General features: G+C 33.6%; 1 protein-coding gene across 1 annotated transcript; it reads left to right on the top strand.

Moving 5' to 3' along the window:
• Window positions 1-5,760: 5,760 nt before the first annotated feature.
• LOC149379759 (Basic-leucine zipper (bZIP) transcription factor family protein) lies at window positions 5,761-8,746 on the top strand. The gene is made up of 4 exons (XM_089604215.1): window positions 5,761-6,417; window positions 7,461-7,593; window positions 7,842-7,926; window positions 8,010-8,746. Exons 1-4 carry the CDS (start codon window positions 5,939-5,941, stop codon window positions 8,381-8,383), a joined length of 1,071 nt encoding a protein of 356 aa, XP_089460341.1. The 5' UTR covers window positions 5,761-5,938; the 3' UTR covers window positions 8,384-8,746.
• The last annotated feature ends 7,719 nt before the right edge of the window (window positions 8,747-16,465 follow it).

Here is a 16,465-nt window from a genome sequence, read left to right as displayed (position 1 = left end):
AATTAATCAAGTAAATTCCTTTATTAATTGGTTAATTTCAATCAGTCCAAACATGATTGATCGTAATTAACTAAATTTTAGTAGTTTAAAATTTGACTGTCGTTAATCAGTTTAATATTCATGCTTTACGCTCATTTTTAATTTGTTATATATTTTGATAGCATAATGCAGTATGTTTAACAAATGTTTAAAATCAATATAATTGCCCGACAAGAGAGAGAGAGAGAGAACATTCAGTGTTTTACAAAAAAATTTATTCCAACAACTTTTCGTTCTTTTTAATTTTTTTGTATGTTTTCTAAAAAAAACGTACGATATCGATCTACATTAATTGAGCTTTGATTTTTTTGTTTCATTGTAAAAATTAGAAGGGGAGGGATTTTTTTTTAGTTATGGCTCATCCTGGCTTCTCGGTACGGAAGCACACAGAAGGACGGAATTCCGTGCCTCCATTGCGCCTCGTGGGAGTACCGATTCCCGTGAGTTGGCAGACGGAAATGTTCCTTCCGAACAACTGACGGAACTTGACAGGGTACAGACGGAAGTAAGCTGTCGATAGAGGTTTGCGTTTTTTTTTTTTTTTTTTTAATCAGAGCCGTTGGATGTAAAACCAGCGGCCCAGATATCCTCCGCCATTAACGACCATGTTCAGAGTTTGGAAGCTCGCTCTTCCGATAAGCTCAACCTCGGTCGACGGAAATCCGAGTTCCGTGAGCACGGAAGTACCGTCTTGAAGGCTCGGAAATTTTCCGACCGTTTTGCCTCGGAAAGGTTCGCTGTCGGACACGGTTGTGCCGATACCGTCCGATAGCCAGGATGAGTTATGGCAAGGAATTTCCGAAAATAGTGTATTAGAGATTTAATAAAATATAATTTTACAACTTTAGTTGCAACAAATGAAACTTTGAGCTATTTTGTTAAAATGAAACTTTGGTTAAAATCTTAAAAGAATAAAGGGATTGGATTGTTGCAACAATTTTTTCTAATTTGACACGGGATTAATGACCGGTTAAATTGGTCAAAGCTCTTACCGATTTTTGGAGCGATCAATTTATAAATGTGAGGTTAGATTAACCGGACTTTTTGGTTTATTTTTATTTTTATTGGTTATTTTTTATGAAATTGGAATTTTTTTTCTTTCTATTTTTGTTTGTAAACGTTTTAGGAGGGAGAAAATATATTGAAAAATGATTAAAGGTTAAGGCTAACATTAACCAGCATCTTTAGCTTGTTATTAGATGCTTCATAAATTTATTTTTGGGATAATAGCATCGTCTATCAAACACACAGATTTGAATAGTTCGAGTCCACAATATAATCTATGGATCCTTATAGCGAAAAAAAAAACCATGGATCATATACACACGTATCTCGGTTCTCTTCGATTGTAATCTCTTATCATAACGATTCAGGCACAAAAGACAAGAGAGAAATTAGTATGAATATCAATTCCGTAGGGAGTGGAAAAAAAAAAAACCTTTAAAATAATGACAAAATCGAAAGGGGTATATGGATAAGATATATGACTTGATTGCAATAATTATGAACTAGAATGCGAGTCACTACAAAAACGTGATTGATTGAGCGTGCAAAATACATAATTTTCAGTTAAATTTTGAGGAAAGTAAAATCCACTTGCATCTAACAATATCTTGTATATATCTATAACATAGATAATAAAGAGGAGAGCATTTTTAACTTTCATCCACACGACGCAAAGTGGCGGCTTTTTTTTTTTTTTTGGCCCTGTGCCTTTCCGGTTTGTTTGTTTGTTTTTTTTTTTCTTTTTTCTTTTTACTTTGCCTTTCGTTGGGGTTTTTTTTTTTTTTTTTTCAATCTATTTTGTAAATCCTTTTTTTATGTTTTTTTCCCCTTCTCTCATCAATATATTTCGTATAATTTTTTTTATGTATTTTATAATCATAATTACTAATGTTATATTATACTTTCTTTTTCTCTTTGATATTCATTTCCTTTCACCTTATATGTGTCTCCATATTTCATTGGTTCTTTTTTTTTTTAAATTTGTTTTCAATCTATTTTGTAAAATTTTTTTTATGTATATTGGTATTTTCCTCTCTCTCTCATCGATATATTTTGTATAATTTTTTTTATGTATTTTATAATCATAATTACTGATGCTATATTATACTATGACCCCGTTTAACATAACTTTGTTTTTAAAAAAGTGCTTTTAGATTGTTTTTTTTAAAAAATGACAAAGTGTTTGGTAAACTGTTTATAAAACAGTTGTTGCTGGTAACATAAACTGATTTAGCATTTGGTAAAAGAAATATATTATAGTAAAAAAACTAAAATAGACATGTTCTTAATAATTAAATAATAATTATTCATATGCTTATTTATATACATATATATGAATAATATTTTGTACGAGGATATTACAGTAATTTATATAGCAAACTTAAAAACACTTTTTCTAAAAGCTAAGAATCCTAGCTTTTCCTTCTCATGTACAAAATCTAAAAACGTTTTTGAAATTTTTTGTAAAAACAGTTTTGCCAAACACCGGATAAACAGTTTAGTTTTTTCTAAAAACAAAAACAAAGCTTTTTAATCTCAACCAAACGCAGCCTATATCAATAACATACATTATTTTGAGTGTATGTTAGTTTTATATTTTCTTTATTAGTTTCTCTTTGATATTTATTTTCCTTCACCTTATATGTGTCTCCATATTTCATTGGTTCGTTTTTTTTTTCAATCTATTTTGTAATTTATATATATATATATATATGCATATATATATATATATATATATTGTTTTTTTCCCTCCCACTCTCATCAATATATTTTGTGTAATTTATTTTATGTATTTTATAATCATAATTACTAATGCTATATTATACTGTGGCCCCGTTTGACATAGCTTTGTTTTTAAAAAAAAGTGCTTTTATAAAAATAAAAATAAAAATTCAAAAAAAGACAAAGTATTTGGTAAACTATTTATAAAACAGTTGTTGCTGGTAACAAAAATTGATTTGGCGTTTGATAAAATAAATATATTATAGTAAAAAAACTAAAATAGACATGTTCTTAATAATTAAATAATAATTACTGATATGCTTATTTATATACATATATATATATATATAAATAATATTTTGTACGATGATATTACAGTAATTTATATAGCAAACTTAAAAACACTTTTTCTAAAACCTAAGAATCCTAACTTTTCTATCTCATGTACAAAATCTAAAAACGTTTTTGAAATTTTTTTTAAAAACAGTTTTGCCAATCACTGGATAAACAGTTTTGTTTTTTCTAAAAACAAAAACAAGGCTTTTTAATCCCAACCAAACGTAGTCTATATCAATAACATACATTATTTTGAGTGTATGTTAGTTTTATATTTTCTTTATTATTTTCTCTTTGATATTTATTTTCCTTCACCTTATATGTGTCTCCATATTTCATTGGAAAGCGAACGCAAGTCTTATTTACTCATGAAAGTCTAATCAATGTACAAAATAATTTTTTTACATTTTATTATTCGTTTATGATTTTTAAGGGTTTTTCTTAATTACCGGTTTCTTTGGTGCCCATTGTTTACAAATCTTGATAACACAAATTAACATCTACAAATTTTACTTGTTATTATCATTTATAATATGCTAAAATCATTCGCGCGTAGCGCGATGCTGAAAAACTAGTATCTCTAAATATATAAGTTCAAATCCCAGATTTTATTCAGTGTAATGATTTATTATTTTATCTACAGACAGCAGTTTCTCACGTGGGTCATGGTAAACAAGAAATTCAATTAAAAGAAAGCAGCACATATTTGTTATCCATTGAATTAAGGATGAGTTTACAGATTTTTTAATTTTTTTTTTAATCTTAATTGGTAAGTTGTTAAGCATATATATTTTCTCTTTCACGTAGAGAGATTAATGAGACAGCTTCATGTTTGTGAAGCGAATACCGGCTGGAAATTTCTAATTGAAGACAATTCACTCTTCAATAATTTTATAAAATAAAAAAAAAATCCATTAAATTGCTGGAGTGAATGGTACTTACAGTGTGATTAATGTTTTTAAACGTCCGTAACCACTCAAAGTTAACACATCCTTAAATTGGTATTTTCTGAAACAATTTTGACTTTGCTATATAAGATTATAAGTAAGCCTAGTGATTTTTATTTCGTAGTCCTATGATAATTTATGGCACAATTTCAAGTTAGTTGGGGTCGATCTTTATGGTCCATTGATCGTCTCATTGTCCTTGTATTCTAAGAATAGTTTTGCTCATTGCTTCCAAGTCCGTGAGAGAGCAATAAAAGTTTCAAAAAAATCGTCAAACGATCGTCGACGTGTCTTTAGACATTTCCTTTCTTTGTGAAGATTTTATAACAATTAGTTAAATTCTGAAAGCATAGGTAAACTCATGAAAAATTTAGTTAAATTCTGAAAGCATAGGTAAACTCATGTTTACCTAAAACATAAGCCGAGGCATAGTTGAAACTTGAAAAGTGAAACAAATGAATGTTTGAATGTCACGGAATTGATCAGAGAAATGGAAGGGTTAAGGCTAAGTTGTTTTCCTTCCTTCTATTAAATTATATATATATATATATAAATAAATAAAATCATTATCTTTGTGACAATGACAAGAGAAGAGGATACATATGTATTCATATCCTAATAATATATATATTCGAGTCGTATCATGTGCGAAAGCGTGAATGCATGTGATTTTGCGTAACAAAAAGTCAGTCCAATTCCTGAGTTGCCCACACTAACGTGTCTGTGTGTGTAATCACGTTCCTTTCTCCCACCACACGCCCGCTTTACAACCACCAGAGAACAACTATTGAAGTTCCACATCAGATTAGATATATCATTTGTGCTCCTACTATAAGTAATAGTTATTCCTTTTATTCTATTACTGCGGATTGATTTTAAGATAGAACCCCTTAATATTTTAACTTGGTATCAGAGTCAAAACTATTCTCGATGTTAGTCACACATCGATTGAGAATGTATCATTTGTGTTCCTTATAAAAGTCATGAGTTATTCCTCTTATTGACAACTGGTGTTAAGATGAAATCTCATGATATTTTAACAAGAACCCTAATAGTTTTTTTGTTTGGCATCAGATTGAATGCTGTTATGTTTATATGACCGCAATATAATTCCGTCAAACATAACGGTCAAATCAATAACGGCGGAACCCAAATCATATATTAGGTATTTTCGCCGACAAAAAAAATAATAAAAGAGTGTCTCCAACTTAAAACATTAAGTATTTTTGTCGACATTTCCTCTATTTTTTTTTTTTTACTTTAACGTTCTCTTATTGAAGTGCACACTGGATCGGGCTTTTAATAGTTTAAATTGGGGCTATTTTTGGATGTCACACTTGGGGCCAAGGCCCATGTATTGTTCTTCCATCATAAATATGCCTACTTTTTATGTTCTACGTGAATGCTTTATTTTATTTTCCATGAAATTTATCTCTCTTTTTTTTGTTCTAACAACTCTTATCTATATCTTAAAATTATTTGCACAACGAAAAGCTATGTAAAATCTTACAACAACAAAAAAAAAAATTCTGTAAAATAATAATTGTTTTTCTTCCAAAGCAGCCGAGCATAAAAATAATAATCTGAAGAGTTAATATTCGTTTTTATTTATTTTTCCCTCCTGATTTATTAGCCGCTCAAGAAAGTCAAACCGTCGTCGTATCACTTCATATCCCATAAATTCGGGAGGTAAAACGACAGCGTTTCACTCGGCGTTGAAGAAAACCTGACGACAAGCGAAGAGAATTACTCTCTCGCGCGGACACTAAGTACGGAGAGACACAGAACCGATAAATTATACTACACAACTCACACACACACACAGAAGGAAAAGAAAAGAAAAAGGAAAAATAAAAACTTCTCTGATACGAAACTCGGACCAAACCTGAATGGAAATGCGAGATCCAACGAAACCGGATCCGAACCCTAGCTCCGAGAATCAGAGACTTCTCTCCCGGCCCTCGCCCTCCGGCCACACTCCGGGAGCCACAATGACGTCGTCGTTCTCCACCGGTCCGGCCGGACGCGGATCGCACCACCGCCGGACTCAGTCGGAGGTTCAGTTCCGGATGCCGGAAGACCTCGATCTGCTCGGAGATCCGTTCGACGGACCTTCCGAGAGCTTCGAGGAGGACGATCTGTTCGCGTACATGGACATCGAGAAGTTTGGATCCAAATCGCCGGACGGTTCGGCTGCGCTCAAGATCGACAATGGCGGCGGCGGAGGGGAGGCGAGCGCGAGGCCGAGGCATCGGCACAGCAATTCAATGGACAGCTCGTCGCTGTTGGAGACGATCGATGCTAAGAAGGCTATGGCTCCGGATAAGCTGGCGGAGCTCTGGAGTATTGATCCGAAGCGTGCTAAGAGGTATATCTATGAATGTGTATTTGTTTGGTGTGAGTATATTTGCTGGTTAATTTTTGTTCGATTCTGCATCGGTTTCGTGATGGTTGTGAATTTTAAATCGTATAATGTGGATTCTAAATTTGCTTCAATAGTGAATGCATACAAACTTAGCAATGATTCTGTGTGATTCTCTTTGCCTGTGAACTTTATGATGTGGTTTCTTCAAATTGAGCTCATTTGTAGTTGCCGTGTTTGGCGTTTTCGGTGATATAAATTGCTGTGGTCTTTTAGATTTCACTCTATCTTTGGTACAGAAAACAATTTTGACGTTTAAAGTATGGTTTTTTTTTTTTTCTTTTCATATCCCTCAAATAAATTAGTGATTTTTTGTTTCACCTGAGCTAATTTAGAATGGTATTGTATGAGTCTCGTGAGCAAGAAAATTATTATGCATATATATCATAATGTTGATTGTGATAGCTTAATCTGAATTTAAAGTTTATGTTGAGGATTATTGCTTTTGGAATTGAGTCTATTATAGGGTTTGTTAAATGTCTATTCAGCATGAGTATGTTAAATACAGGGATTTGTTGATAATACTTTCGCTGTCGGGCTTTCTTGAAACGTGAATGAAAAGAAAATTCAGTTGAGTAGCATTCTAAAAAGCTAATTTCCTTTTGTTTTTCTTCTAGAAACAAAAGCGAAAAGCTAAAAGCGCTGCAAAAAACGGTTGAAATTTGATGTGCCATGGATGTTGACTAGCTGGGACCTAGTTGTCTGGTTTACATCGAAGCATATTCTCATTCATCAGCCCACTCTCACCCGATAACAAATCCAAAATAGGAAACCTAATATTCGCTTTGATTTTCACCCGCTCGCTTGTTTTTGTTCTGCTTTTCATCATTGTCAACTTATTCGAGACTTCATCTCGCACTCGTATGCTTCTTAAAGTGTGTTTGGTGGTTTAAGAACTGCTAAATCGAACTTTCATTTCTCTGCTCCCATATAGAGGGCAGGTTTTCCACGATTACTATCACATAACTTTGATTTAATTGTCGACACAGGATTCTGGCCAACAGGCAATCTGCTGCTCGCTCTAAGGAGAGGAAGGCCCGTTACATCACAGAGCTTGAGAGGAAAGTTCAAACCCTTCAGACAGAAGCAACTACTCTCTCTGCACAACTCACCTTGTTCCAGGTTCTTGCGACAATGCCTGTGTTACTTCTTCACATTATATTTTCGATATACCTCATTTACACGACTGTTGCATCGGTCTTCACACATATTCTTCATTCATTTTTATATATTAGTACTGCCTATTGATTCACAATCAAACTTTTTTATTCGATATCTCTGTGATTTTTCATAACAATCCCTTCCATTTGAAACATCTAGACTGTAACTCGGGCCTGATCTCTTCTCTCTCTTTCGCATTGCTTACTCAGAGAGATACAACTGGTCTAAGCTCCGAGAACACAGAGCTTAAGCTTCGACTGCAAGCCATGGAACAGCAAGCACAGCTGCGTGATGGTATTGAACAACTGCTCGTATTTTCATTACAAACATTTGAGTATCCCAATTAAAGAGGTGAAAATTACGTGACGTTTGTGCAGCCTTGAATGACGCATTGAAGAAAGAAGTGGAGAGACTAAAATTCGCGACCGGGGAAGTGATGACTCACACAGACAGCTACAACATGGGAATGCACCACATTCCCTACTCTCAACAGTCCTTCATTCCTAATCAGGCGCAGTCAGGCTCAGGCGATCCCCGCAACAACGCCCACCACATCCACCATCAGTTCAACCCGTTCCACCACCCAAACGCCTCCGCACCGATGCACCACCACCACCAGGCTCCGGCGACCTCGTCGGAAATGTTGCATCTCGATCACATCGGACGGCTTCAGGGGCTCGATATCAACAGCAACAGAGTGAAGCCCGAAGGGCCTTCCATATCCTCTAGTGATAGTAGCAACAGATTTTAACGCGGCGAGGGATATGCTTTTTTTATTTCAACTGTTCATAGACTGACCTTATTTGACAGACCGCCGGCCAAAGGTACAGTTTAGGGTTTTTCATCTCAACTTAAATTCTTTTTAGTTTTTTTTTTTTTTGGGTGGGTTTTTTTAGAAGTTATTGGTTAGCTTGCTAGGTTTCTTTCATGGTGATGAATTGTTTCGATTCAATTGATTGGGGGGTTTTTTCATTTGGGAATAGGGTTTGTTTGTTCTCAGTCATATAGACAGTTTAGTTTTTTTTTTCATTTCTGACTTAAAGATGTTATTCAATCTTCTCGTTCTGTATTTGTTTTTTAATTCATTGAGTGAAAACCCTCTCACTCTCACTTATCACACATTTGTATAACTTATTAGATCATGTTGTCTCTGGATTTGAATCTGACTTGATTTTTTTAAAGATCCTAGATCTGTTTGAGCAGCAAGTTTCATCAAAAAGTCATATTTATAATTTTAAATACAGTTGACATTTGGTTAAATTAAAAAAAAATGCTAAACCCATCAGGTTCTTCGATGAAGATTCCTAGTAGTTGAAGTTGGTTATCAACCGAGAGATTGAATCAATGCTCAAACTACCTAGAGATATTAACCCTTTTATGTTCCTCGCCAGCTTTGTGTTTAATTGCTTTGTCTGATAAATTTCTTACATCTATTGTTTCCTGATACATGATACGGCCTTGCCTTCCAAATTCCAATCGTTGCTTTACACATATGCTCTACTTTAGGCCACCTTGAAAGAAGAGCTGTAACTGCAAGTCCGCTCTTGTTTGCTCGAACTGTGTGCCATTTTGAGAGCACAACATGCTTACCACCCTGCAGCCTTTTCTTTTTCTATTTCCGTGTTTCAATCCTAAACCGATTTCCAAGTATAACCTACTCCATATTGTTGTGCATATTTTTTTACTAATCTTTTTTTTTTAATACTAATACTTTTTTTTTTTTTTAACTATCCCGAATCCCGATTGATATTACAAATTTAATTATGAAAAGTTGTAGAGCTAATTGGAATATCGATTCTCATCCACTATAAATGATTGAATTAATATATAGATATATATATATATATATATATATATATATATATATTTTTGGGATGGACCATTGTCCTCTCATCTCGCTGAAGGTTACCTCATGAGGAAGAGATCTCCCAAATCAGAGTAAGTCATTGTCGGTCACCATCCGTTTGTCTTCTTATTTATCTAATGTCTCGTACTAACTTAATGCATGGAGCCCAAATTTGTCTCTCCTTTTTCCTCTTCTCGTTGTCTTCTCAATTTGTTCTAATCTTTGCACATTGCGTTGCGTTTGAAGTTCATACATAAACTATATTATGATGTAAAATCATTCTAATTGGTGTTTGACATATGAAGTTAGGTCACCATTCTTAAAAATAGTTTTAGAATTTCATAAGACATGATTCTTATTAAAGAATTGGACTCGAATATTAAAAAAAAAATTAGGAATTTTCTCAAAATTAACACACACAAAAAAATACAATTACGACAAATATATAGAGGGTCCCATAAATATATATTTTATACAACTCCGTAATTTGTTAACATAAATCTTATTGAATCATAAATTTGTGTTGAATTACATATCAACAAATTTTGGATTTACATATATTTATGAGGTTAACTAATACATCTGTTCTGATTATACTTTTGGTTGATTTTTTGAAAAAAATTAAATTAATTTTACTAATATTTTGGTTGTATTAGAGTAAAAAACTTCCCAATAAAATTCTATCTTAAAATCTTCAATTCTTTTTTATTTCTTTTTATTTTATTAATAACTTGTGTTTAAAGTCATTCACCTAACTTTCCAATGAAATTATATTATAAGAAATTTCACACTGACTTGTTAAACACTAGTTTAAATATTTATATTTGATTTAATGAATTTTCCAAAAGTGACATTAATACTTTTTTTTTCAACCTTACATTATATCTTACATTATATATAGGGAAAATATCTAGAGTATCCCTCATGTTTAATCGAAATGCGAGATTTATCCCCTCTATTTATAGAAATATCAGACATATCTCTTCAGTTTAATATAAATGACATATACCTCCCCTAAAAAATGTTATATTACAAATATCACCCTTTTCGTTTATGTTTTTACAAAATAATAATTTGAACTCCTCAAAATACCCTTAATAGAATAAATATTTATTTACTATTTTATTAAAAAAAATCAAAATCTCTCTTTATAAAAAAAAACCTTAACTTTTTATAAAGAAATTTTTTAATTTAATTTTTTTGTATGTAAAATAGAAGATAAAAAATTATTTCATTAAGGGTATTTAGGGGATTTCAAATTATTTTTTTGTACAAAATAAACGAAAAATGGTGATATTTGTAATATAACATTTTTGTAGGGGATGTATATGTCATTTATATTAAACTGGAGGGATATGTCTGATATTTCTAGAAATGGAGGGGATAAATCTCGCATTTCGTTTAAACACAAAGGATACTCTTGATATTTTTCCTTATATTATAAGTACATCGTCAGTTACATTAGCCATGTAAACACATATAGCAAGAAATAGGTTTAAAGCTTCAACATGGATGACTTTACGTTTCGTGAGAATTGAATCCCTGCCATCTCATATAAGCTTCCCACCGAACATGAGGTCTCACTACCAAAGTTAAGCAATTATGTTAATGTTAAATCATCTGCGGTGATATTTTGATACAAATTAGTTGTTTCGGTTTTTTTTTTTTAATATTTAAAAATTGTCATTATTTAATCAATGTATTTATGCAATTGGGAATTAATTTACGAATTTCTATACATACGTTAAATCCAAATATATGATGGAATAAATAAATATGAAAAATGAAATTTATTGCTAACCATTAATAAAATAAAAAAATTTAGATAACTTGCCAGTTTAAATGTTTGAGATTGTTACATAGCCAACGTTTACTAAATATTTTGTAAATAACCACAAACATGACATGGCATTCGTGCTTTGTCTTTTCATTAAAATAAAATGGTGGGATATTTGCGTCAATTTAAGCGTGTAAATACGTGAATGTAACTATTTACCAAATATTCTCCACACATTGGCTTAATAATAATCTCAAAGTGTAAATATAGCTATATACTGAAAGGACCCTAATAAAATATATAAATCATAAAAGATGTACAAGTATATAATTAAAAATTGATGTAAATGTATATCAACAAATATATTTGAGTGAAAATTGAATGTCTTGAAAGAACTGAAAATTGGTGTATAATGCCATTTTGGCTTCAAATAAATAATGCCATTTTTTTTATGATCCACCAATCCTTGGGATTACCAATGCCATGGAACTTGGAACTCATGAATCGATTAAAATATAGGAACTTCGTCTTAATATTTACGGTAAAAATAATACAACTATCCAAAACCGACTGGTCTGCAAGATGGAAAGTGCGTATAATAAAGCCTTGTAACACGATCGAAACCCTAGAGTGAGTTTCAGAGAAGAAAAGGAACGAAGCTTGAATTGTGAAAACTGAATCAAAACTTCATTAATTTCCAAAGAAAATAATACAGAGTATATAAGAGGTCAAACAACTGACCGAAAAAAAAATCTAAAAGGACCTTACTAATGGTTCATTAGTAAGGGTAAAAAAGTAAAAGCTAACTTAAGAAATAAGCTAACCAAGTACATCAAAGAACTAATTACAAAAAAAATGCTCAATTCCAATACTCCCCCTCAAGTTGGACGATATATGTCCTTGAGAGTCAGCTTGGACGTAAAAGACTTCAACGCCGGAGTTGGAAGAGGCTTTGTAAATATATCAGCCAACTGTTGTTGAGAACGAATTGGTAAAAGCTTCACATCATCGCGCTGCACATGATCCCAGACAAAATAGAGATCGATCTCCATATGCTTTGTCCGTTCATGAAATGCAGGGTTCGAAGCTATATACACATCTGCTTGGTTGTCGCAAAACAAAACTGTTGGACTAGTCATAGTGACTTGAAAATCCTTCAGCGGTTGTTGCAACCACACAAGCTCACTAGTAGCTGCCGCAAAGGCTCTGTACTCTGCTTCTGTCGAGGACCTAGAAACCGTGGTCTGTTTTTTTTACTTCCACGCGACCAAATTTTCACCTATGAACACGCAATATCCAGACACATATCTTCTAGTACTCAAGCATCCACCCCAATCAGCATCGGAAAACCCTCTGAGTTGTGTAGATGACTTGGCCGGATACAACAAACCTTGTCCTGGATTTCCCTTAATGTATCTTAATAGATCATGCACAGCTTGTAAGTGTAAATCACGTGGAGCCTGTAAATATTGACTCAAAGCATTCACAGAAAAAATGATATCAGGTCACGAGATAGGAGTTGAAACAGGCTTAGAATCTAGAAACCCATAATCATCCAAAATTTGTAAGGCATATTGGCGTTGACTCACCACAATACCAAGACTAGACTTTGCAATTTCCATTCCAAGAAAAAAACTTAACAATCCCTCAGTTTAAATCTGGAATGTAAAAAGGCTTTGGTCTCGTCTATGGCAACAAGACTTGGTCCTGCAATAATGATATCATCTACGTATAACAGTATAATAATCAAGTTTTCCTTAGAACCATGTGTAAATAAGGAATAATTACACCTGGATTGAGTAAAACCAAAAGAAATTATCGCCTCCGTCAAGGTGATATTCCATTGCCGTAAAGCTTGCTTAATGCCATATATCGACTTATGAAGCTTGCAAACCAGCTTGCCAGATCCTTTTTCTCGCTCCCCTTGTCTATCATAACCTAAAGGCAAGTCCATATAAACTTCTTCAAACAACTCACCATTTAAAAAAACATTATTTATATCTAATTGGGCAAGAAACCAATTGTGTGAAGCAGATAAAGCCAATAACACTTTGACAATGGTAAGTTTTGAAACCGGAGAAAAGGTGTCGATAAAATCGACTCCTTCTACCTGGTTATAACCTTTTGCCACTAAACGTGTTTTTTTACGAGCAAGAGATCCATCTACGTTTAATTTGTTAGTAAAAACCCATCTGCAACCGATAGATTTTTTTATCACTTGGTAGATAATAGACCAATCCCCTTGTTGATCGGTGGAAGAGGATCCATGAGTAGGATTTGGCCACGAACGGTGTTGAAAGAGTCATTGAGCCCCATGAGAAACTTCATGACATACTCTCTGTTGATGAAATTGACCAAATCTTTTGATCCTCCACATTTGTAGGTACACGGTGGTTTGTAGTGCTCAATTCTTCCCAAAGAATCTTGAGCTTTGTGTAGTATACACCATCAGTCATCTGATCCTGTATGAGATTCATGATTTCTTGCCTGAGTTCGAAGATTCTAGGCCTGTTGCTCTGCTCATACCTCTCCTGAAGATCCTTCCAGATGTCAATGGCTGAGTCGCCATAGGTAACACTCGAGGCAATTTCTTTAGAACAATAGTTGAGAATCCACGCGATGACGATGTTTTTGTTGGACTGCCAGGCTTCGAAATTGATCCTTCAATGAACCCTAACTTTTCTTGATTTGGAGAGCCATCCTCATCGATCGGCTCCAAGATTGGTAGTTCTCGCCATTCATCTGCTGCGTAACCAAGGCCATTCCTGGTGAATCAGTATGATGCAAGAAAAAAGGATCAACGACATCGTCGATCGAGGTTTTTCGAGATGTAACTCCACTCGCAGAGAGATCTACGATCAAGGTTTCATCAGCCAACATTTTGCGGAAAGAGATGAAAGAAAATGAAACGGAGAAGGAGAGATTTAGGCTCTAATAGAGTTCCGATCAGGATTGATTCGGGGAGAATCGCTCTGATACCATAACACGATCAAAACTTCATTAATTTCCAAAGAAAAGAATACAGAGTATATAAGAGGTCAAACAACTGACCGAAACCAAAAGACTAAAAGGACTTTACTAATAGTTCATTAGTAAGGGTAAAAAAGTAAAAGCTAACTTAAGAAATAAGCTAACCAAGTACATCAGAGAACTAATTACAAAAAACAATGCTCAATTCCAATACCTTGTAGCACCAAACAGAAGCCAAATGTGTCACATTTTATTATAATGGTGGTGTTATAAATATTCGCCAAGTAAATGTCACATGGTGTGGAATTCGAAACTGGAAACTGGAAACATATGAAGTTTAGTTTTGCCAAAAATTTCAACAAATTTGAAACTTGAAGCCTCATGTGGGTTTGGTTGGTGCAAATGTGTGACCATGTTAATAACTCTGCTCATTTGATAGTGACCGTTCGAGACTCCTCTCTTACCATTTGTCCATTCCATGTTCTTGTGTCTTTTTTAGCTAAAGACAACCCTTGTGGTAGCCATTTTCGTTGGTCCCTATATATAGAGGAAAGAAAAAAAAAATTGGATAAAATAATTAGTTCCACTTGACCTTTTTAATCTGTGGATCTAAATTCAGATCCGTTGCTGAAATTTATGTTTGTTGAGATGAGAACTTAGGATCACGGATTTTGTTGATACTGTGGGGAAACACTTGTTTTTATGTGACAAATATATAAAGGTCTAATAAATTCATGTTTTCTTCTTCCGTTTTTTTTTTTCTCTCACTTTGAAAGGGATTTCTCAGCTGTGTAATGCCAAATTAAAACATGAAATTAAATGAATTGAAGAGGGTCGTGATCACAATTTGATAAAACGTATTGTCTTTTCTTTATCATGAGTAATTTTATTTATTTATATGTATTGGTTTTGATCATATGTCTGTTGGTAGTTTTCTTGGCATCAATATTCAGATACTTACAGCCCAAAACATATTCTCTATCAGGAGGTTAAATTAAATTTCTTGCTAATTAAATTGTTACAAATCTCATGGTTGAACTTAAGTAGAAGATATTTAAGTGTTTATTATAAGGATTGAAAAGGAGCTGAGTGGTCAAATTGGCGTTTAATGCACTTTGTACGTACATACGTAATATTTAATTTGTTAAACGAGTAATAGACGTGTTAACAAATAAAGATGCGTTCATTAACATATTTTACTATGATAAACTTAATAAATTTATTTTGCTACCGTGTTTGATAAAATTCGTATTTCCGACTTAACATTAAATACATTTAGGAGTATATTTTCCATTAGTTTTCAATGCTCACCGGAACGAAAAAGTGGATGTAAAATTGTTTTCCTACATAAAAGTCGGTGGCAACAAAAACAACGAAGGAAAATAAATGTTTCATAATAATAATAATTACTATTATATTACATATATTCAAGACATTAAATCAAATCATACTAAAAAAACATATACAAATATAGTGGATAAAAGTTAGAATCGGAATTCCCGTAAATAAAAAAAAAAAAAAAAAGACTCGGAGATGAGAGCATGGCCAGAGAGAATCAGTGAGAATTCTCCGTCACCGCCGGAGGCGATCTTCGTCTCTCCGCACCATACCACCACCAACAAGCGCTTTCAATCTCCGCCCATCAACCTCACGCGACCCCGATTTCCACCACGAGTCACCACCACCGATCTCCTCACCTCCGCAAAGCACCACTACACACCCTCCTCGCCACCCATATCTATCACCGCCTTCCTAATAAACCAGGTCGGAGACGTTGTGATTTTTTGCACAAGCTCATCATAGCCAGACTATAAATTTTCAATGGTGAGATCGCGGACCATGGAGATTGAACGATCCAGGCCGGAACTTGATCGATGAGGTTGCGGATCTCATTTATCAAAGGCCTCAGCTTCAAAGGATCGGTCCGCCATGGCTGTTATGGAGCTTCTTTTGCAATCGGATCGATGAGGTTGCGGATCTCATTTTTAATGTTGACGTAATTTTGTGTTAATTTCAGTATATTCATGTTTATTTGTGTTAATGTTGGTTAACTTCAGTATATTCGTGTTTATTTGTGTCGATGTAAAATTCTTCCACAGTGTGGCTAAATCTGTGAGACTGATTCGACGGCATGGTTAAGTTCTTTTGGTCGTTCTGATCGGCAGGAAGTGAAGATCTCAATATATATTTTCAAATTATAAGGGATTTTTGTAATCTATAATAAGAAGAGATATTTTCTT

The sequence above is a fragment of the Urtica dioica genome, chromosome 12, assembly GCF_054948205.1.
Source record: "Urtica dioica subsp. dioica isolate 48M chromosome 12, U.dioica_male_clone48M_v1_H2, whole genome shotgun sequence".
NCBI lineage: Eukaryota > Viridiplantae > Streptophyta > Magnoliopsida > Rosales > Urticaceae > Urtica > Urtica dioica.
Note: the sequence above shows the minus strand (reverse complement) of the source record. Positions and strands in the feature narration are given on the sequence as shown.